This window comes from Lycorma delicatula, chromosome 5, assembly GCF_047948215.1.
Source record: "Lycorma delicatula isolate Av1 chromosome 5, ASM4794821v1, whole genome shotgun sequence".
Lineage (NCBI taxonomy): Eukaryota > Metazoa > Arthropoda > Insecta > Hemiptera > Fulgoridae > Lycorma > Lycorma delicatula.
Window position 1 is genome coordinate 174893106 of NC_134459.1, and position 24294 is coordinate 174917399.

General features: G+C 30.7%; 1 protein-coding gene across 1 annotated transcript in view; it reads left to right on the forward strand.

Annotated features, from left to right (window-relative positions):
• LOC142325601 (protein FAM50 homolog) overlaps positions 1-13155 on the forward strand; it is a 35680-nt gene extending 22525 nt beyond the window's left edge. Inside the window, exons 5-6 of the mRNA XM_075367546.1 lie at positions 9930-10187; positions 12870-13155. Coding sequence (XP_075223661.1) covers positions 9930-10187; positions 12870-13094 — 483 coding nt within the window. The 3' untranslated portion in view covers positions 13095-13155. The remainder of the gene's footprint in view (positions 1-9929; positions 10188-12869) is intronic.
• The last annotated feature ends 11139 nt before the right edge of the window (positions 13156-24294 follow it).

The window sequence follows — 24294 nt, forward strand, 5'->3', positions numbered from 1 at the left end:
TCAGTATTTTATCTCCCTTTTCATCCTTCGACTTCCTCTTCTTCATCTGTAACACCAATTTCTAATTCATTTCCTCTGTATAACTCTTCAATATAATCCACCCATCTACCGATCTTTTCTTTTGTATTATAAACCAATGTACCATCTTTGTTTAACACATTATTAGATTTTAATTTATGTACCACAAAATTCTCCTTAACTTTCCTGTATGGTCTATCTATTTTACCAATGATCATTTTTCGTTCCACATTTGAACACTTTTCTTTAATCTACTTTTCCTGTGCTAATTTGCACTTCCTGTTTATAGTATTTCTTAATTGCTGATAGTTCCTTTTACCTTCATCACTAGCATTCTTATACTTTCTACATTCATCCATCAGCTGCAATATATCCTCTGATATCCAAGGTTTTCTACCAGTTTTCTTTGCTCTGCCTAAGTTTTCTTCTGCTGATTTAAGAATTTCCTTTTAAGTATTCTCCCATTCTTCTTCTATATTTTCTACCTTATATTTTTACTTCCTTGTACGAAGCAAAGGAATAAAAAGATAAGGAATGTGATCGTAAAAAATTTCGGTTTTCGGATTCCATCAGAAATATCCACTTTGACCCTCCCTGAATCCATTTTGACTAGTTTCAGCATGATGTTTTTTTGAAATCCAAAATAATTTGGATTTTGGACTTTTTCTTAACTGCAGTAATAAGCCCTGATTGAGAGCTTTTCAAAGATATTTCATAAGTGGTACTTATTTTCATTGGTTCCAAAGTTATAGCCAAATAAAATTTTAATTTATGAAATATTTGGGTCTTAGGAGAAGGCACATGCATCGGTTCAAATCATACTTCATCTCCTTTTTTTTATCTTCGGTTTTTTTAATTTAATGATATTGATTTATAAAAATTATTAACCTCTCATTGTAAAAATTTTTCTATGAATAATAATTCAATAATAACAAAAAAAAAAAAAACATGTGAAAAAATATATGAAGTTTTTAGTAAAGTAAAATTTTATATAATTTTCATTTAAAAAAAAATGTGTAGGTGTAATTTAATAGGTGTACTAGGAAGTCGTGTGTAGTCCATATCAGATTTTTATAATAGGCATACAAGGAAATCGTGTATAGTTCACATCAGATTTTTATATTATAAAATTAAATACTTTTATATTTTAATTAATTTGAAAAGTGAATACTGCTTGAATTGCCGATTAATTTTAATCTCTGAAAATATTCCACATCTGAAGACTTAAAACATGCGAGATAAAATCATTTTCTTCAGGAAATTATGATCTCTGATGATGTCTAAGAAGAAGTATTTGAAAGTTTTTTTAATAAAATAAATATTAGACTAAACAGTTTACTTTTTATCATTATATTGCTTTTTTAAACATTCATTTTGATAATTATTCAATAAAGATTAATTTATTAATCATTAAAATCATTTAGTATGCCTCTGAGGAAGAAAGGAACTAGTAATAAGTAATTTATCAAAACACGTAACTTTCTGTGTTTACCAGAATAAAAGCATAACTTATGAGATCATTAATAAGAATATAATTAGGCTTAATAACTGATAATTGATAACTTATCTTAAATCCATCATTACTTTCTTATTCAAGGTCATTCATACCTCCCATGCTAGCAGGACTTTAGTGTCGTCAAAAGAAAAAGTAAAGGATTTTAAAGTATGGTGGCCTCAGTTTTATTAAAAAAAAATGTTGTGCTAATGAACACGAGCTAACTTATTCTAACAAACATTTGGGTAAAGTTATTGTAAAATTTTTATTGATGGACTTAATGAACAAAGCTTTGACTTGAAAAAACCACGTGTCATCTTCAGAACTTCCAAAAATTTGTGTGTACCCACAAAATTGTGTACCAATAAACACAAAAAAATGACTGATCTCAAAAATCTCAAAATTACTTTCTGGCATACACTTGTGTAAATCTTAGTAAAAAAAATTTTTTCCCCTACAAAAAGCTACATATTAATACTGCTTTTAGTATAATAAGGTTTTTTAAGTTAACTAAAATTTACTTTTTAGGAGATGAGGTGTTTCTCAAATGACCAATTCACTTGTAAGTTGTACTTGTGACTGACTGTGTTAACAAGTTATGCGTGTGGCATTTATTGTAATAATGGAAATTGGTTCGGCAGACATGTGCCATTTATGTAGTTCTAAAATGACTGAATCAAAGCTTAATATCAATAAATTGTGTTTGGTTCAGTAAAATTGGCTTTTAAAGAACTACAGCATGAATCTCATAGTTTTCTTATTGTATAACATATTATCGTGTGTTAGCGGTTCAAGAAGAATATTAAGAGATAAACACACATAAAAATTTCTTATAAATACAATTTATTACTCATTTAAGTAGTTTATAAATGTAAAATAGTAAATCAAATTAAAGACATAATTTAATAATTAAATTATAAATATCAGAATATATTTCCGATTTGCTAAAAACTTTAAAATAATTTAGAAAATAATAATGAATTTAACAAGACGATAACAATAGAAAAATCTAAAATTCACTTTCTGCAAGTATTAATTACTTTTACATGTAACAAAAGAATTAACCTACTCTTTATGAATGAATAGAATTCTGTCACTTTCACTCGTGTCCACAAATAACTAACTGAACAGCTTCTTGTTTTCAACCACTATCCAAATTGGAATACTCATGATCCACTCTTCACTCTTAATCAAACACTTACTGTTATCACTTTTAACCCACGTTGCACAGAACTCATACTTGCAAAACTACTGACTCTGTCCGCTGGTCCCTAGCAGTATTTATATCTCTTGGCCAGCAGAGCCAGTACCCAACCCACCGTTTTAGTGGGTCTTTGCTTGGGTCTATGATGTCTTTTTGCTTTTCTATAAGTCCCTTTCTAGAAAGAATTTCATTGTCATTCCTTTTAGATTCTTTCTTTATTTTCTCTCTTTCTTCTTTGTGGAAACTTCTCTATCTGTTATATCTGTTATATTGTAAAGGTGTTCGTCCCGAGCAGCCCCATGATAAGGGCCAGGCAATCCAAATGAACGACAGTCTTCTTCATGCTTGGATTGTGGTGAATTTATAAATTATGATGTTGATTCTGTTCAGTATGGTGTAAGGTCCTTCTCAATTGTTTCTGACATTTTCCGATTGTCTTCCTTGGGCAGTAGAGTTAAACTCTGTATCTTTTTTTGAAATCCACATGAATTTGCCTTTGCCTGTAGGTTGTATCTTGCTAATGCAGTCCCTGACCATCTTTAAATGTCAGGCATGACGATGTACTTCTGTTTGGTGACTAACCAATTCTGCCAATTTTGTATGGTTGCTGTTTCCCAGGTGGTGAACCAAAGAGCAGATCACATGGTAGCCTCAGCTCTCTTCCGAAGATCATCTTGGCAGAGCTGTAATGCCAGTGGTTTCATGCACAGCCACTCTTTAAGCTATTAGAAAGAGATAGTTTCTTGTCTTAGTCACGCTGATTACCTGAGATGACCTTTCTTAGGTGCTCCTCTGTAGTTGTGATGTAGCGTTCTACCATGCTATCTGACTGGATGAAGCAACGTAGTTCTCGTTTTTCAAACACCAAAACACTTGAAGACCTCTTGCAAAACATGAGATTCAAAGTTTCGCACTTGGTCAGTGTGTTTCTTTCTATTCTCCAAAATGGAAGAAGTCATTTACCAGAGCATCTGCTATCGATGATGCTTCTTAATATGTTGAAGCAATCATTTAGTGAGTAATCCATGGTTACTAGTAGATACTTATTTCCTACGCCAGTGACAGGGAAAGGTACAGCAATATCGATGGTGTCACACTAGAATGGTGCTCCCACGTTGTACTGTTGCATGTGGCCTCCGGCTCCACAGTCTGGGTCCTCGACAAGCCACACACGTGTTGTACAGCTTGCAGCAATTCTTAATGTCGTCTCATAAATGGAGCCAGTAGTAATGTTATCGCACCTTGTCCACCGTTGTATTGACACCTAAGTGACCTCTCGATGTTCCATCATGAATTTCTAACAGAACCTCCTTCACTTTATTATTTGGGAGATCAAGTTTAGAATGAACTGTTTTCCATCCACGGACTGCCATTCCTGGTAGAATACGCCATCCTTCACTACTAGAGAATTCCATTGTGTGCAATAGTTTACACATCGGGCTTTGATCACTAATCTTCCATTTTGTCTTTCTTCAGCCTTCTCAGTTAATTGTGTTTCTCTCATTTCTTCTTTCTGCCAGCTTGTTACTGCTATAGTAATGATTTGATTGTATCCAACACTCCGGCTCGTTGTTCTACCTTGCAGCAGTGAATCATTGATGTTACAGGTCATCTGAAAAGACATCTTCCCTGGCTGATGAAGTCATATTTTTAAAGGTGTTTTACTCATCGTGTTATCTGTCTCTAAGATTTTTAAAATTGAGCAGCTACTTGTTGCCAATTGATCAGATCGAAGTGTGAAGTGCCTTACATACAGGTATTTGTGGAAGTGTTTTAACGTCTTCAGTACAGCAAGTAGTTCTTGACAAGTCACGCAGTAGTTTCTCTTCGGTCTTGATAGTTTTACTGAAATAGTCAATTAATCCTGCTCAATCTTAAATTTACAAGAGTACCCTGCCGATTCCAACTTTGCTTGCATTTTTATCGATGATGAATCTATCATCTGACCAGGATAACAGAGGATTGGAGCTGAACATAAATTCTTCAAGAGTTGAAACGATTCAGTTTCTTCTTGACCCCAATCCAAATTTGTTGCCTTCTGTTTTGTCAGTGGCTTAGAGGTACCTAAAAATCTTTTATAAAACGATGATAGTATTAGCATAATCCTAGAAAACTTCGTATTTATTTTTCGGTGAGAGCCAATAGAGTACAGCTTTTAATTTTTCTAGGTCTGTAGCCACTCCTTTCTCTGAGACATGACCCAAATATTGAACTTCTTCACAAAAGATATTATATTCTTCAGATTCAGCTTCAGATTTGCATCTTGTAACCTGTCAAAGACTTTTTCTAAGTTTTGAAGATGTTCTGCAGAACATCCAATGTCAATCACATCCAATGTTTGATTTTGTTTTTAAATTTCTACTTAAGTTTTTATTTTGTTTTAATTTTTGTTATTCTATTAGGTTTTGTTTTTATATTTCATGTTTTGTTTTCCAGGCATTTTTGTTTAATTTTTATTGTGAATTTTTGCAATTTAATTTTTTAAAACACATACATCGTGTTGGGTAAAGTTAACAAAAAACACAGCTCGTATTTGCCAAAAGAAATTGGACTTTAATGAGAAAGAAAACAACTGATCTTATGTTAAATCATAACCTTAAAAACTAAAAAGAAATTATGAAAATAACATAATTTAATGATACATAAGAATATCAACTGAAATCAGCATCTGAACATTGATGTTAAATGAAAAAAAATACATGAATATACACTTTTAAATACACATTTTGACAATATACAATTTAACAACTCCTGAAAACAAGAGAACATAAAACACCTTATTTTCAATTGTAAATTTAGAAAACTATAATATGACAAATAGCAATGAACGGATGTCATTAACTTAGATAATTAAATTACAATAGTTTCAATATAAAAAGAGTTAATTACAATAATAAAATTGAAATAAGTAAATAATATGTAAATAGAGTTCATTTTGGTAAATAAGCATTCTAGAAAATATAAAATTGCAAAGTCCTAAAACATAATTGCACATCAGGAATAAATTGGTGTTATAATGTAAATAATATGTAAATAGAGTTCATTTTGGTAAATAAGCATTCTAGAAAATATAAAATTGCAAAGTCCTAAAACATAATTGCACATCAGGAATAAATTGTTTTAGGTTAATTTTAGAGCGTATTATGAACACAGTTCATGAGTAGAAAAATATTAATCTCGAGGATTATCAAGATACAAGATTAAATTGTAGAGTTAATTATCATAACTACAAAATTGAAAATTAATAAAGCACGTAAAATAGGTTGCAGCTGAACAATGACACAACCTTATGTAAGTAACCTGTCGTGACTGTACTTAAGTGAGAAAATGGTTTTGTGAACTACACTTGAAAGTGAAAATGCATAAGGTACGATGAACTGAATGTTCCACAAATTTTTACTGATAAAAATAACTGTTTAAACGTAATAAATAATGAAAATTAAACTTGCCTGTAGCACACAAATATTAGTAAACGACGAACTCGTGAATGAAGGTAAATGAATACATACAGTAATTCCTGGACGTAGTCCGCCGTGGTGTATCAGGAATGCAGGGGTGAGACGTGGTGTAGAGTTAGGCTAATACGTAGTATCTCAGATATGTACCAACGAATTTACAGATTCTGCATCGGTGAAAATGTAATCTGCAGTTTTGAGAAGATTTGGCGTCGATAGAATTGTCAGTTTGTAGTAATTGAAGCACTTTCAGGAAAAACGTAATATAGTGAATTTGAAGAATAACTGGTCTATTCTGGACTGCAACTGTACGAAGATAGAGAAAAGACTGAGTCCTGGGTCCGCACACTACGAAAGTCTAATCTGGACTGAAGAAATGATGGCGTGATGAGTAGAGGGGGAAACAAAGAAGGCAATAGACCGAAGAGTGTGTGTGTTGACAACAAGAGCTAGTGTGCTGGTATTGGTAAGACAAAGAAATTAGCACAGACAGGAAGTTTGGGTAAGAAACAACATATCGAAAATTAATATTATAAGCAAACAGACCATTAAAAGAGTTATGTAAAACTGTTAAAACTGCTGAAATACGAACAAGTACAGGAAATGACGTGATCGCAGACAAAGAAATGTATATTTCTAGGAACTTAACAATATTAAAATGAGCTAACAAAAAACAGTTAAAAATTAACATGGTTAAATAGAAATTGCTTTTATGAAACATATTGCGACCACAGCAGATAAGATAAAGACAAAAAACATTATTGAAAATACAACAACTTTACACGAAACGGCGTAAACACATCGTATTCGAGTAATGATAATGCTGAAGCATTTTTTGCCCAGAAAAAAGCCACATAAAAAATATCATCCAAGTACACTAGGTAGGATTTAGACTTCAACCATTGGTTATCAATTAGGTCATTGTTGTCATCAATGCTAATAACAGTTTTGGTTTTCCCATGAAGCTTTATGTTGCAGAACATGATCGCTGACGCTTCTTCAATCCATACTGTCTTCATTCTACATTGACGACCACATACATGAAGAAACAAAAATAAAATTTGCACACATGTATTGCTTACTTTTTTATTGCTGAAATAGAAGATTTTCTGTCAGATACGTGTAAACAATGAAATCAATTGAACAAAGATAGGAAATTTATGTACCCACCATTTAATGTTTCCATCAAAGCACATAGTGTCTTCCCTTTTAAGTGATTTAGCACGGTTGATATATACATCTGGAGGACTGTTAACACATTGATATCATTGAAGTTCTCCTTATCTCACCTGAAGAGGATCATGTTATTAATTGCCTGGGCAACTCTAGATGACATTTTTATGAAGAGATGAAATTGATTGAAACAAATGACAAAGCTTTAATTATAAAATAAAATTATATTAATATATATATATATATATTTTTTTTTTTATTATTTACTGTGTAAACATAAACATGTAACAAGTAATAGCTGTTTAAATTTTTGAAAGAAAATTATATTTGTGACCCATGTGAAGCTAGTTTATGTTGTATATTGTTACTTATATGATATTTATTAAGAATCCATCTGAATTCACTAAATAGTTCATATTGTTAAGTACTGAAAATGGTGAATCATGAAAATCGGATGAATGGTTGCAGATGTCTTCGTTATATTTATATTAATCTTTTTTTAATATATTTCTTTTACCTATTTATCTTAAGAAAACTTTATAAAAAAATTTTATTTCTTCTTTATGTATATATTATAAAATCTATTATTTTTTATTTTTATATATTTAATTTTATTAATATAATTTTAATGATTTTTTCACGACTTCTGTAGAACAAAATTCGCATAGACAATTGGCATTTTGGTCGCGAGGCTTAACACACCGTCTGCACACTTTCCAGGCGACTGAGTTCGAGACCTTCAAAGATCAGATACTTTTTCACACTTTACATATTATCTAATCAATTCTATCAAACCTATGACATCACATTTAGCAAACGACAACAGCTTATGATTTTCCCACCTTAACCGTACCAGTTGATGACAATACCAGTAGATGATCCAGTACTACCAACCTTTGAAATATTCGAATAGTTAATATTTAATGTGTAAAGAAATAATTAGGTTGGTAACCCGGAGAGGGGAAAGAAAATTTCCCACAAGGAAAAAGGGAAATTCCAAAATAGCGGATCCAAGATGGCAAACAGCACAACACTAGCGTTCCAAGATGATGACGAGTGTCACGTGTTCTAAATACTGCAATCCTATTCACTCCTGGAGAAGGGCAGGGGTAAATACAAGATAGCACTCTGCAAACTAGTGTCGTATTTCTACACTACATAAATTTATTTGTCTGTTTGCATTCTTCCTTCATTCCTTCTCTCTTTTTCTTGTTCTCGCACTTTCCATTTTTTTAAATTTCTCAATTCATTAGAATGCGCATTTGATGATGTAATGTCATGAGATCCATGTTGGTACTATACGGGACGGTTAGATTTGTTGTGGATGATTTTTTCAATCGCAGCAGGTTTTTTTATAAGAATTCATTTTAGAATACGATTCATTTTAGGAAATGAAACGATTTATTCTGTTCAACCAGAAATAGAAATATATCCTTAATATTTCTGTTGTTACCGCTTTGTTTATATTTTATGTAGATCGATTGTTTATTTATTATAGTGTACTGTAATTGTGTTTTTGTTAGCAGTTATACGACTGCTTTGGTGCTTTTGGCAGTAACCTTTTCAACTCTTTCACCTTTCTGGCCTAATATATCCTCAATTGCCTATTTTTATCAATTTAATTGTCTTACTTATTTTAATTGTAACTTACTTATGTAACCTTGAGTATATTAAGATATTTCTATCTTGCTATTCATTGTACAACAATTTCCTCTCTTTCTTTTCCTGTTTAGCCTCCGGAACCATTGTAAGGTACTACTTTAGAGGATGATATGTATGAATTTAAATAAAGTGTAGTCCTATACAGTCTCAGGTGAACAACCGTTCCTGAGATATGTGGTTAATTGAAACCCAACTACCAAAGAACACCGGTATCCACAATCGAATATTCAAATCCATATAAAAAGTACTACCTTTACTAGGATTTGAACCTTAGAACTTTCAATTTCAAAATCAGCTGATTTGCGATGATTTCACCACTAGACCAACCTGGTGACTATTCCAATTTCCTGCAAATTGTTCCCTTTCCAATTTGTCTTATAAACAAATCACAATCTACTCATCTTTTATTTCATTATTTATCTTTCTTTTTTGTAATTTGCCGTTTGTATTTTGAAACATTGTTTAATGGTAAGGATATTAGTCGGTGTTTGAGAAGCAGGTAACCACCCCACATTGTTGGTGTTGTTATTGTAAGGCTGTATAGTGAGACTAAACAGTGAAATGAATCCTGAAAGAAAGTATCAGTTAAATCTCAATAGTTATTATGTGTTATTAACATCAAAAGGTAAATAATATCAAAATATTTAATATTGTATAATTTAAATTGTTTAAATACTGTAAGCAGAGAGGAATAGAAAACTTCAAATTAATTTTCTAATGAAATGTTTTAATTAGTATCACAATATTAAAATTTGGTTGTATTTATGTGAAACAAGATTTGTACTAATATTGTTGTAGCAAGTATGTGCTGTGATGAGTGGTACTACCCATATTTTCAAATTAATTGTTTTTATCGGATTGAGCATTTAAGTATTGTTACTCATTAATTGTACAATGTAATTTGTCTTGCTTGATTACACAGGAATGGGCAGCAAAACAGAGTTCTTTAAAAGAAGAGGAAATCGATATTACATTTAGTTATTGGGATGGATCAGGACATAGGAAAACTGTTAGAATGAAAAAAGGAAATTCTATGTATCAGTTTTTACAGAAATGCTTAGAAGTATTAAGAAAAGAATTCAGTGAACTTAAAACTGTTACTGCAGACCAATTAATGTACGTTAAAGAAGATTTAATTCTGCCTCATCATTATACATTTTATGATTTTATTGTCACAAAGGTATTCATTTTTTTTTTAATACATTTTTTCATTTTAATCTGATGGTATTTGAATTTTTTTACCCCTCATGACTTCAAGAAATGAATTTTTTTAAATGTTTTAAAACATACAAATGTGATTAACCAGCATGTAAAAAAATTTCATAATCCGAGAGTATTATTTTAGTATGTTGCACATTTGTCATTAAACTAATTATAATGTTTCACTATATATAGTTTTTCAAAATTTGTTCCTATTTGATATTATAAAAAAATTTTTGATGTGCATTGGATTAAGCAGATCTTGCACTAGTATTCTTTTTTTGACTAGATGTTGATGTTTGGTCAGATGGTATTACTTTTAGAAGAGGCGTTGATTGTATAGAACCGACTTTCATTTCCTGTTTATCATTAACTTATTGAAATTTTCAGTTATTTCTTTCACCAGCTATTGATTATTAAAGCGTATAATGGGGTAATATCAAATAAAAAAAAAATGTTTTACAGCTTTTCACAAATCGTTTCAGCATGTAGCAGCATGGTATGCGAAAAGCAGCATAACAGTATATTTTAATCTGCTGCTGTAGTTGCTGCTAAAAAAGTACATTCTTATTTTCTTGTGAAATCTATTTCAACATCCACCCTCTGCATGTCTTATCAGATCAAACCTTGCAGTCAGTTTATAACCTCTTCCCTATACCTAGCTGACTTGAAATTTTACATCTTTCCTATGACAATATGATAAGCAGTCATTACTACATTAATTAATTGATAATTACTGAAATTGTAGTAAAATGAATTTTAATTCGGATTAAAAAAAAGATTATATTTACCTCTGTGAAAGTGTGATGTTGTAAGATCGTATATAATAAACGAGTAATTTGTGTTTATTATTCCCAGTATGTGCATCAGATGTTACAACATATTACTTTGTAAAAGTAAAAAATAAAAAATGTATGTATAAATTTTTTTTTCATATTGCTTTGTTTGAAACACACTTATATAAAAAGTAAAATATAATCTTTTTAAGAAGTCAGAATCAAAATAATGTTCCTTTTGTGACGATTAAAGGGAGGCACTTGTTACAGATGGCTTTAGTAGTGATTCATATAAAAGTATTAAAAGTTTTATCCTCGCTATTTGTAACGCTGAACACTATGTTTTTATTTTTGGTCACGCTTAAACTAACATTACCCAGATAACTGAAGAAATTAATTTTTACATTTTGGGGCATTTTTAAACAAAAGCAATACTAAAGGTTTTTTTTAAATATAAGTGTACATTTTATAAGTGCCATTCAGTAATTAAAGAGATAAGTAATTGTAGACAAATTATTATTGTTTCACTGACAATGAAACTAATGCTACTTTTGTACATAATCTCCTTCTACATTTAGGTGCTTGTCCCATCTTTCTTATCCCGTATTTCAGTAGTAACAATTGTTCAACTTTGTGTCTGAGCCCTTCATGTCATATTCTTAGCCAGCTCGTTGTTACTAAACCCTGTGCTAAGTAAAGACTTTAAGCAAAAAAAATTTGATGGCGTAAGATCGGGACTGTAAGGTGGATGCGACAACACTTCCCATCCTGATTTTGAATAGCTTCCTGTGTCTTTTGAGCCATACAGGAGCTGGTGTTATAATGTAAAAGAATTATGGCTTTTGAGAGAGAACTAAGCTGTTTCATCCTTGTTATGGATTTCACTTTATTTTCTGTCACAATAGTACTATCTATTGAGCTTATGTTATTTTTCCAAATAGGTGCTATAAATTGGGTTTTTATAGTCCCAAATCGCCATTAGCATCGCTTTGCCACCTGATGTGTAGGTTTTGAAATTTCTTCCTGGTTGGTAAACTCTTATATTTTCATTCTGTACTCTACATTTGGAAGTTTCATCGTAAATTATTTTACAATCTAAAAAAGCATAAGCTTTGACTAAAAACAGTCACTTAATTCTATTCTAATGTAAATTCGGATGTCGGTGATTTTGAGTCATCTGTCTGTGATCAAACCTCAAACACATTTCACGGTAATTCAGCTTATCATAGATAGAGAAATGGACAGTGATAATACTTGCAGTACTAATTTCAGTAATTTCTCAAATTTCTAAGTATCTGTCCTCGCTAAGATCATTAATCTGATTTTACAAAGCATCAGTCAAAACTTCTACCGGCTTTTTGCTATGATGAAAGTCTGTGACATTTGTTCTGCTCAGTTACTGTTCAACTTCACAAAATATAATATTGCTTTTCAGTAATAAAAATTTGCACATTTAATACACTTTTTACCATATCATTTTAACATTTGTGAATTAATGCTTTTTTTATATCTTCAAAAAATAAAAATTTTACTACAACACATGCTATTCTTCCGCAATACAAGTTTTAAGTGGAGCCAATATTTTAAATAAAAGGGGGGCTTATATTAATTGAAATTCTTTTCAAACAGCTTATAAGTTCTATGTCACAAATACCAGTATCAACTTGAACAGATACTTTGAATTTATTATATTAAATAGGTTTCCACTATTACCATTAATCAGTTCTAGATCTTTAATTATTGAATGACCTTCAAATAATGTAAAAGCTTAATAAAGTACAAAAGTAAATAATGATTATTGTAAATAATTTTATTTAATATATAATCTGTATATTATGTACATAAAAGTAATTCTCTATTTATAAATCAAGTTACTATTGTTTTAGGCAAGAGGCAAAAGCGGACCACTTTTCCAGTTTGATGTACATGATGATATAAGATTGGTTAGCGATGCTAGTGTAGAAAAAGAAGAATCGCATGCCGGTAAGGTTCTTCTACGAAGTTGGTATGAACGCAATAAGCACATCTTTCCTGCTAGTCGTTGGGAACCGTATGACCCGACCAAAACTTATGACAAGTATACAATTAAGGACAAACCAGTTAGGAAATAATTCTTAGATTATATATATATATTTTTTTTTGTATATATTATATTAAAAGGTTTTAAATTTTTGTCTGAGAAATATTATTTTAAACTTTAATAATAATATTTTATTACAAAAGTATTATTTAGTTTATTCCTTTTATGCATATGTACCCTTCAGTAATATGTTTTGTAACTATACCACTTTTCATACCTGAAAACTGAATTAGATGATAAATCATTCCATCAAAAAATGATGTTTACTTTTATGTTTTGGAAAAGAAACTCATAATGATTGAAATTTTTAATTCATGGCTGTTAAAAAAAAAGAAAATATTAAGAGTTGTTTATTGTGTCAAAGCTAAATTCATTTCTGTATTTTTAAAGAATTACAGGTTCTGTTTTTTACAACGTATAATATATTTAGAAATATAAATCTGTAGTGCTTATCTAGCATAACAGTTAACTTCCTAAATAATAGAGTGACCATTTAAAATTTAACTAAAAACTTCTACCCTTAGTTAATTTTAAGTAATATTTATTTGAATTAAAAGATCACTTTTTGAGGAAAGGGATTTTAATGAGCAAACAACCAGAGTTGTTGCTGTTTTTTTCACAAAAAAAAAAACAGCAAGAAAATGCCACAATACAAATAGATTATAAAGGAATAATTAATTTGTTGAAAACAAGTTATCTTTTGAAATACAGAAGAAATTTTTCTAGTATTGGTTTATAGATAAAAGGACCCAACAATAAGTAGTACTTAAGATTCCAAAAACGGATGAAATTCTTGATGAATAAAAATATATCAGTTAAAAAAAAAAAATTATCGCTAATAATTTTAACCAAAATGTGGCCCTTTTTAATACTAGCATTCAATATATCTTCAAATGAATTATGAAGTAAATATATATATCGGGTGTTTTATTTAAAACGCAGTCCAAGGAAAATACTTAGAAAAGTAAATACAATAATTTCAGATGAAGAGGTTGGCAGCACTACCTATTGTTATTGTTTTATAATCAGCTGATATAATTTTATATTTATTTTTTGTGAAAAGTTTGTTATTTTTGGTTATCTGTGAGAAAATTATTTAACAACCAAATATTTTGTTTTGTGCCAAGAAGCTTTTGAACTGTAGTTCCCAGGTAAGAATGTATTATGTTTGCAATCAGAGAATAGCTGGAAACATTTGGTTCGTAATGATGATACATTGGAAGATGATAGGGTAAGCTTTTTAAACTTATCTAACCAATCATTATGAAAGCTTACATAACAAAAAAGAATATATCTGTATAATGCCTTTAAAGCTACCGTACTACTTAACTTATAGCCACACTAACCAAATTCATGAATCACATGAATTATACACAGATGATTATGCTGATAGGTTTCACTACAGTCAGTGGTTTAATAAGTTTGTTCAGGAGAGCTTTAAAGTCAGTACTTAAGGTGTTCAAATATATTGTCCAACGACAATGTATTTTTTACAGATGAGACTTTGTTTCATTTGAGTGGTTACGTTAATAATTGAAATGATTGCTACTAGAACTCCAATAATCCTCACACCATCCATTCATGACCTCTACACCCACAGAAAACTGATGGGTGGTGTGCAGTTTTCAGGCAAAGATTGATCGGCCCTATATTCTTTGAAAACACTCTTAATGAAGACCTCTACCAAGAAATTGAAATGCAGTTTATTACAAATTTAAAATTAATGAGAGAGATTCGTGATTTCAACAAGATGGAGCCACATGTCATATGGCAAGAGCAACAATGGACCTTTTGAGAAATTTCTTTGCACTGATGAAAATGGTGGATACATTCAATGTTATAATAAAAAAATTTGATCACAATATTGTTTTGCACAAATAATTGTAATATTTTTAAAACTAATCACATTAAATATTGCACATTATTTTTCTTTAAATTGGATTGTGTTTTAAAACAAATACCGTGTATATTTATATTAAAAATTCTTAAAATGTATAGCAAATAGGAAAATGTGTATCGGAGAGCTTGAAATTGCTTTATTAATTCATTTATTTTCTATGCTAATGTTTTTATCTAGTCGAGAATATTAAAATTATGTTTAACTCAGATTTAATTCCCTCACAAAATGTATAAGTTAATCCAGCCCCTTCAGTGGTCTGGGTTATCCTCTATTTTTAACAGTTAAAATATATATCCCAAGAATCATAATTATTCTGTTACAGTAAGATTTACAGTATCCTTGAGTACAAAATTTTATTTGAAATTAGCAAGAATTAATGGGATGTTTTTAGAAAACCATTACTAGATGATTCCATGTGAAATCAAATCAAGTTGTTTGTCTCAAATGCGTACAGCAAAAAAAGAACTTCACAATAACCGACTCACATTGTTGATTTCCATGGCAATATAGTAAGTAATAAGACTAAGTCCATTCTCAACAATGCTAACCACTTACTCTGCCACATTGCCTTTAATCACCATATCGTGAAGCTTTTATAATTGAAATGAATCACAAACAATAAGGTCACCTCAGTGTGTTACCTTTTGTGACAACTGCATCAGTTTGTCTGCTGTTTAGGATTTCCGTCCCATTAATTATATCACAATTAAGTAAAATTTATCTTCTTACAATTTTTTATCATTTTTTTTTTAAATTTATCTATTTTTACAATAATAATGTAAATATAACTACACAAAACTACCAACGTTTATAATTCTGAACACTACAGAGATTTTCCCAAAAATGTATAAAAACTTCTATAAGAAATGTAGAAATTCTTTTGAAATATATTTCTAAATCTGGCTTATTTAGATTACATCATAAAAATACAGAACTTGTCAGCAATTAAAGCTGATTTTGGGTGAATTGGTTGGTTATCAGAAACTCAAGGTTATTTTGTTTTTGTAAGTAAGTGGGCCCAAAATCAGGATTTTAAGAACTAATACTTGGCATTTTATTTGTGTCAACTTAGTTTGTTTAAGAGTTATTAACCAGCAGCCTTCTCTTACTTTTTGAAGTTTGATACTACTAGAGAATGGTTTCAGTTAAAGGTAAGCAGATGATGATTGGATGTTGGATTTGTGCTGGGGAAGCCCTATCAGTTCCCTGATCCTTACTATATAATCCATGCTAACATGGAGTATAGAATTTATCTAAAAAAAAGTCTTACACATTTTGAAATAAAATATTAAATTTACTTGACTAAGAATTAACTTGCATAGCGTTATGGTAGGACACTTTCATAACACAGATGGGAAACAGTTTATGGTAGTCAAATTATTACAACTTATTTTTATCAACATGTTCATCTTCTCTTTTGAGTTCTTACTGTAACTACACCCGTAGAATTTTCAGAATCGCTCCCAAAGACAGCATCTAACTGGTCTTGCCTTATTACAATATTTATCCTTCCCTTGTCGATTCATCAGATGAATTGATTGTAAAAATTTATGGTACATTTAAAATTACATAAAAAAATGTTCATGGAATATATTTGATTACTTTAATTGCTGAAAATTAATTTAATTATAAATTTAATATATTATTAAATAATTAAAAGGTGAAGGCAAGGACACTTAACAGAATTATTCTTTTGGAAAATCCCTTTATTATTACTGTTATTTTAAATAATTGCATATATATATACAGGATGTCTCATATAAAACGCAACCCATCAATCACTCATCCATGAAATTTCAAAAGTCAAGCTTACTCCCCTACTCGTTACTGAAATGGACTCGTCCAACATCTGAACATCGCGGCGAAGCAGTAGAACACTACCGATAGTAACAATAATGCAATCATAACGTTCAGTGTATTGCTGGAGACAAGATGGTGTTTTCCCTAGATGAACGTGTTTTCATTGTCGAGTCGTATTTCAGTACAAAATCAGCGGTTGCAGTGCAAGATTTGTTTCGCCATAAGTACCCAGATAAACCAGCTCCTAACAAAACATCAGTATTAAGGTTAGTCGCAAAATTTAGAGAGACCGGTTCTGTTAATAACAAGGAACACAAAAGATCTGCGTCAGTGTTGAATACAGATACAGTCACTGAAATCAAAGACCGATTACTCGTCAAATATTGTCAACGGTTTTGTCGATTTCTGCGCGAGGGAATTAATGTTATGGATTCGTTATTTTTCACAGATGAAGCGTGGTTTCATTTGGACGGCTATGTAAACAGCCAAAACAGTAGAATCTGGAGCGCTGAAAATCCCCACGTTTATCACGAAAAACAATTTCACCCGCAGAAGTTGGGCGTACGGTGCGCGATATTGCAGAAGAAAATAATCGGTCCTATTTTTTTTTTAATACACCGTTAATGCAGAACGATATCAGGATATTTTATTTCAGTTCATCGCACTCTTGGAAGAGGAAAACAGACACTGCCGGCTACAACATGACGGTGCGTCATCGCACTACACAGGTTCAACTTCTGATTTCGTTGAGGAATTCTTTGGTAATCATGTTATCGGTCGAGGCTTGTGGCCACCAAGATCTCCAGATTTGACTGCGGTGGATTTTTTTCTACAGGGTTACCTCAAAGAAAAAGCCTACAGCAACAAACCACGAACACTTGAACGATTGAAAGTCAATATTGAACATGCTGTATTAAATATCCAGCCACAAACTTTGAAAAAAGTTGCGAGAAACGCTGTAAAAAGAATTGAAGCTTGTATTCAAGAAGATGGCGACCACTTCCAACATTTACTCTAAATGTAAGGTAATGGATGGTAATAATAAAAATTATATTTACATTTACACATGCCTTTTTATTATTTCAATACCTACCAATATAAGGCTGGGTTGCGTTTTATATGGGACACCTGTATATGTAGTGCACCTACATATAGTTTTGGTTTAAAAATTGCACAATATTTTGTCCATATTTTAAAAATTATATGCATTACTTTGTTTGTCGTTTGAAAATAATTTTTAGTTATATTTAACTGTTTCACAGTGTAGGAGGTGGATCAGAAAATAATGAGTATATGAATTTTAATTTTTATCAAAACAAATTTATTTATTCTTCTACATTGATGTTGTCCCCATTCAAAGATCTTCCAGAGATATGACTTATGCTAGTATTTCTTCCAATCCTCAAAACATTTGTGGAAAGCATTTTTTAGTATAGTCTTAAGTTTACTTAGCGATCTTTATCTTTATTTCATCTATCGTTTTAAATTATTCTCTTTTAATTTTCTCTTAATTAGGGAATAAGAAAAAATTTCAAAATGCCATGACTGGAGAATACAGAAGCCGCGGCATCAGTGTGATGTTATTTTTGGCTAAATAATCACAAATTAATAGTGGAGCATTATCATTCAGTAAAATCCAAGAATTTTTTGCAAACATGTGCGATTGTTTTCTTTAGATTACCTCGTGTAAATGGTATTGTAATTGTAAAGTAATACTATTTGTTGACAGTACAACCTTGTAAGAATTCATCATAATTGACAACGCCATTGTAACAGAAAGGAGGGCCCTAATATATGATTAAACTTTGTATGCTTTTTTCAATCTTCAGGAAGTTTCTACTAGAATGATTGAACATTCGTTTCAATATCATAATTGTACATCTGCATTTTTTCACCAGTTACAGTATATTGGGTCATCAGCGATATCAGCTAACAATTGCTATGCAATGTTTCTGCGATGTTGCTTTTGTTGAAAATTGAACAGTTTTAGAATAAATTTTACTGCTACTTGTTTCACACCCAAATTATGAATCAAAATAGCTTGATGTATTCCCACCTCTTTAAGCATCTGATGATATTTTCATCAGTTGTTGATATGTTAGGATGTCTAACCTTTTTGTCATCTTCACAGTCATTTCTTGGAACCATTTTACCGATCATAAACCCTTTGTGTCAAAAGCCTTCTTTAATCTCCACCCTTCATTACTTTATTCACACTTTACTCATCACTTTATTTCATTGTAATTCAAAACTTAATGCACATCCTTTATTTCATTATTTTCAAATAAATTAAATAGTTACTTAAATAGCTGTAATGTAAAACATGCATTACAGATATCTCATAGGGACATGGTGTAAGTACCATCATATAAGAAAAAATGTAGTGTACAGAATTAAAAAATTCTTTTTATTTTCTTTATGTATTTTATTTTATTTTCTTAGGTAATAAACAAAATTTTGCAAATAGAATGATACCTTTATTAGAATGATTTCAAGAACTGCCATCTTTATGTTTTTTCAAAGAATTTTTTATTTCTGTTTGCCATGTTAATTTATATTCAATCAAAACAACTAACAGTGATTTATATAAAGTTATGCTATCCTTAATTCTCATAGGCTAATATTCAAAATGTTATTATGAAAAGTACATTCTCGAAAGTCAGAAAAACCTTTTAAAGAAGTAAAGCAACTCTTCATTCATTTTTTTTTTATGAATCAAAACATGAAAAGTGTAAATCTTTTATAAGATAAACAACGTACTCCCTATAGAGGTTTGCACTTTTCAATTTTCAATCCTTTACTTAAAATACAGAATAACCAAAAAAATGAAAAGTTGAAAAACTACTTTAAAAAAAGCCCTTTGTCTTGAGAAAATGGCCTTCAGATGTAGTTTTTATTTTTTCCTCCTTTTTTAACAAAAAACCTATTATTTATTTTTTGATAGATGTGTTTACTTGGAATTAATTGTAATGTGTTTAATTGTAATTAGATTTTTTATAATTCAGCAGAAATTATACATAAAAAAGTTTATAGTGACATCCATCACGATGATCTATGACTTAGTTCCACCATCCCAAATTCAAATGCCCTCATTCATATATTTCCTAAAAAATGCAGAAAAAAATTAATTTTTAGAAACTGTCCATACCTACTGTTACTATCAATAAAAAAATGTGGGATTTTTTTATTGATATAATAGTTGATGTAATTTTTCCACTCCTTCCCAAATTATTTATTTCTAAAGAAAATGGCATGATTTAAAAGATTTATCATACAGTATATATTGTATATTTATATATATACTGTATATATCCCTATGAAGGGACCAGCATGAGACCTTGCTGATGGTTAGGGGGCTTGAGTGCTCAGTGATACAAAGTAACTGGACCGAAGATACAACGATATCAGAGAGGTATCTGTTGAGAACCAGAATAAGGAATGATTACTGAAAGAGGGTGCAGCTCTTTCAGTAGCTGTTAAGAGTGTAAGTCAGGACTACTTAAACAGCCATATCAACATCATGTATTCTTCTGAATACTGTGCAGCTGAAAGCAATGGAAAATGATAGCTGTTTTTTTTCCAAGAAAATGTAGCTCTCTGCATTTTCATGTAACAAAGATTGAGGTGCCTTCCTTGGTAAAATATTTCGGAGGTAAACTAGTCCCCCATTCGGATGTCCCGGTGGGGACTGCTAAGGAAGGGGTCACCAGAAAATTAAAAAACAGCACTTTACGAGTCTGAGCATGGAATGTAAAGCCTAAAAAAGGTTGGTAGGTTAGAAAATTTAAAGAGAGAAATTGGTAAGTTAAATGTAGCTGTGGTAGGAAAACGTCTTTTGGTCAGGTGATTTTAGAATAATTAACTCAGCGTCAAATAAAGGGGAGGCAGGAGTAGGTTTCATGATGAACCAATAGATAGGAAAGAGAGTAGAGTATTTCAAAAAGCTTAGCGATAGAATGTAATAAAGATAAAATCAAAACTAAGTCGACAACGATTGTTAACGTCTATATGCCTTCAAATGCTCATGATGATAATGAGGTAGAGTGTGTATACAAAGAAATTGATGAAGCAACACATAAAAGGGGATAAAAATTTAATAATTATTGGAGACTGGAATGCAAGCATCGGAAAAGGCAAGGAAGGAAATAATGTAGGTGAATACGGGCTGGCCAAAAGGAATAAAAGAGGACCGACTTATTGAGTTTTGCACGAACTACAATTTAGTAATTGCTAACACCCAATTTAAAAATCATAATAGAAGAATATACACATGAAAAAGCCAGGTGATACTGCAAGGTATGATAGATGGTTAAACAAAGATTTAGAAATCGACTTGTCGACTGCAAAGCACATCCAGGAGCAGACATTGATAGCATCCATAATTTAGTGATAATGAAATGTAGATTGGGGTTTAAAAACCTGAAGAAAAGGTGTCAGATGAATCAGTGGAATTTAGTGAAGGTTGAGGAAGTGGAGTTAAAAGATCTTTGAGGAGAACATCACATGAGGTCTGAGTAAAAAATCTAATGTGGACATCACATGAATTCCTTTACGTCTATTAAATTACATATACACATGTTTTTAAAATGAAAAGTACAAAAATTTTATTTCATCAATAACTTGGGATATTTTCTCATAATTTTTTTTTTATTGTTATTATTGAATTATTTATCATAAATTTTTTTTTACAATCAGAGGTTAATAATTGTTAATAAATCAATATATTTAAATTAAAAAAGAAAAATAGTTTTTAGATGAAAAAACTTTTGAGGTTAAGTCTGATTTGAACCGTTGTGCCTAACCCCTTTTAAGATCCAAATATTTCATTTGGCTATAACTCTGGAATCAATGAAAATAAGTACCACTTGTGATATATCATCAAAAAGCTCTCAATGTGGGCTTATTACTACAGTTAAGAAAAAGTCCAAAATCCAAATTTCTTTGAATTTTGGGCTTTTTTGGATTCTTTGATTGCAATCAAAAGGGAAGGGGTGCACAATTAGATGTTACAACAGTCCTAAATTATACAAACTGGTGTGTAATATTTATGAAAAAGGGGAAGTTCCGTCAGACTTCAAAAAGTGTTATTGTAATGATACCAAAGAAAGCAGGAGCAGATAAATGTGAAGAATTAGCTTAACTACTCGTGCATCAAAAATTTTAATTAGAATTAAAGAGAGAATTAAACAGAAGAATTAAGAGGAGAGTGGAAGAAGTGTTAGGAGAAAAACAATTTGGTTTCAGGAAACGTATGGGGACAAGGGAAGCAATTTTAGCAGAAGGAAGATTAAAGAAAAACAAACCAATATTCATGGCCTTTATAGACATAGAAAAGGCATTTGATAACGTAGACTGGAATAAAACGTTCAACATTTTAAAAAATTTAGGGTTTAAGTATCAAAATCAAAGAACAGTTGCTAACATTTACAGGGACCAAACTGCTATAGTAATAATTGAAGAGCATAAGAAAAAAGCTGTAATAAAAAAGAGAGTCAGACAAGGAAGGATGTTCACTACCCCCTTACTTTTTGATCTTTACATAGAATTAGCAGTTAATGATGTTAAAGAACAGTTTAGATCCAGAGTAACAGTACAAGGTGAAAAGTTAAAGATGCTATGATTTGCTGATCTATGATGCTATGAATTCTAGCTGAGTAAAAAAGATTTGGAAGAAACAATGAATGACATGGATGAAGTGAAAACCTATGCATAAAAACAAAACGAAATTAATGAAATGAAGTAGGTGGACCCCTGAATATAGAAACAATAAGAGAAAAGAATATGGAGGTAGAAGAATTTTATTTGGGAGGTAGAACTGCTAAGATGGATGAAGCAGGAGCGATATAAAGTGCCTAATAGCACAGGCAAAACAAGCTTTCACCCAGAAATATAATTTGCTTACATCAAAAATTAATTTAAACTTCAGGAAAACTTTTTGAAAGTATATGTTTGGAGCGTAGCTTTATATGGAAGTGAAACTTGGATGATCGGAGTACTTGAGAAGAAAAGATTAGAAGCTTTCAAAATGCGGTGCTATAGGAGAGTGTTAAAAATCATATGGGTGGATAAAGTGATAAATGAAGAGGTGTTGCGGTAAATCGATGAAGAAAGAAGCATTTGGAAAATGGTTAAAATAGTAAAAGAAGAGACAGACTTATAGGCCACATATTAATGCATCCTGGAATATTCACTTTGATATTGGAGGGACAGGAGAAGGGAGAAATTGTGCAGGCAGGCAACATTTGTAATAAGTAAAACAAATTATTAGGGAGTATACCAAAATGAAATGACTGGCATTAGGTAGGGAATCTTGGAGAGCTGCATCAAACCAGCCAAATGACTGTAGACAAAATATATACATTAAGTTAGGGATTTTCTTTAGGAAAATTTTGCATTTTGGGTATGAAAATCTTTTCCTCAAAATTTAATTTAATGATGTAATTTTTATTCTCACTTTCATTAATGTATTCTAGTTTTTTAAAAAATTATACTAATAGAAATTAATCATCAAAAGAGTCTTGTTTTTGTAAATAATAATAAAAAATTGGATTTTGTCATAACTATTTTAAAAAATTCTGGAAATTGTAAAACGCTGCCTAAAAGTATTGTATATTTTCATAATTAATGCCAATATAAATATATTTTTTGTAGGAATTATTATGCCTCTGATGTATTCAGAGCAGTTTAATACTTGTTAATGGAATAAGATTTTCTCTTGTATTTATTATTTTTTAAAAACTTAAATTTCAAAAATATTTGGGTGGAGGTAGATTTGACACATAGATAATTGATCTTATGACAATCTTTATATTTTCAAATACTGTCTAACATTTTCTTTTTTCCTTTTTTAAAACACAGTCCAACTTTCCTTCATTTCTTCCTATTCTTGATTTTATCATTTGCACTCGTATACATTTATTTCCTGTGCTCCAATCCTCTTTTTTATATTATTTCCTGAGAGCCCATGTTTCTAGCATGTTGAGGTCGAGATAAAACATTTTATCAAATTCTTTATACAGATGAACACAATTTTCACAATACAGTTTTCTTTCTCATTACATTTCTTGTTTGAATTTAATTTTTTTTAACAGATGGATTATCAGATTATTTGTGCAAAAAAAATTTAATTCCCGATTACAGTACGGCTATTCATTAATTATTGTGAAACACAATAATTGAGCTTAAAAACCTTATCCAATAGTCTGTGTAATAAAGAACATTACATTTTTTATTCAGATAATTTGATAGTATATAAGTAACTAAGGTACTACAAGGACCTTTTAAAATCCAATACTGCCAATATTAACAATAAAAAAATTAATTTTCATCGAATCTGATGTTAGAATAAAAACCAAAAATGATAGTATTGCTCAGCAGCATAAAAATGATCAGTACATACGATCAATGACATAATTTGTAATCGCTGGGGTATGTCGATAGTCGAAAGATAAGTTTTAAATTTGCGCATGTCAATGAATAACTGGCGAGGTCATCGTTGTTACACGTACAAGCTTATATCTAGTGTTGGGTG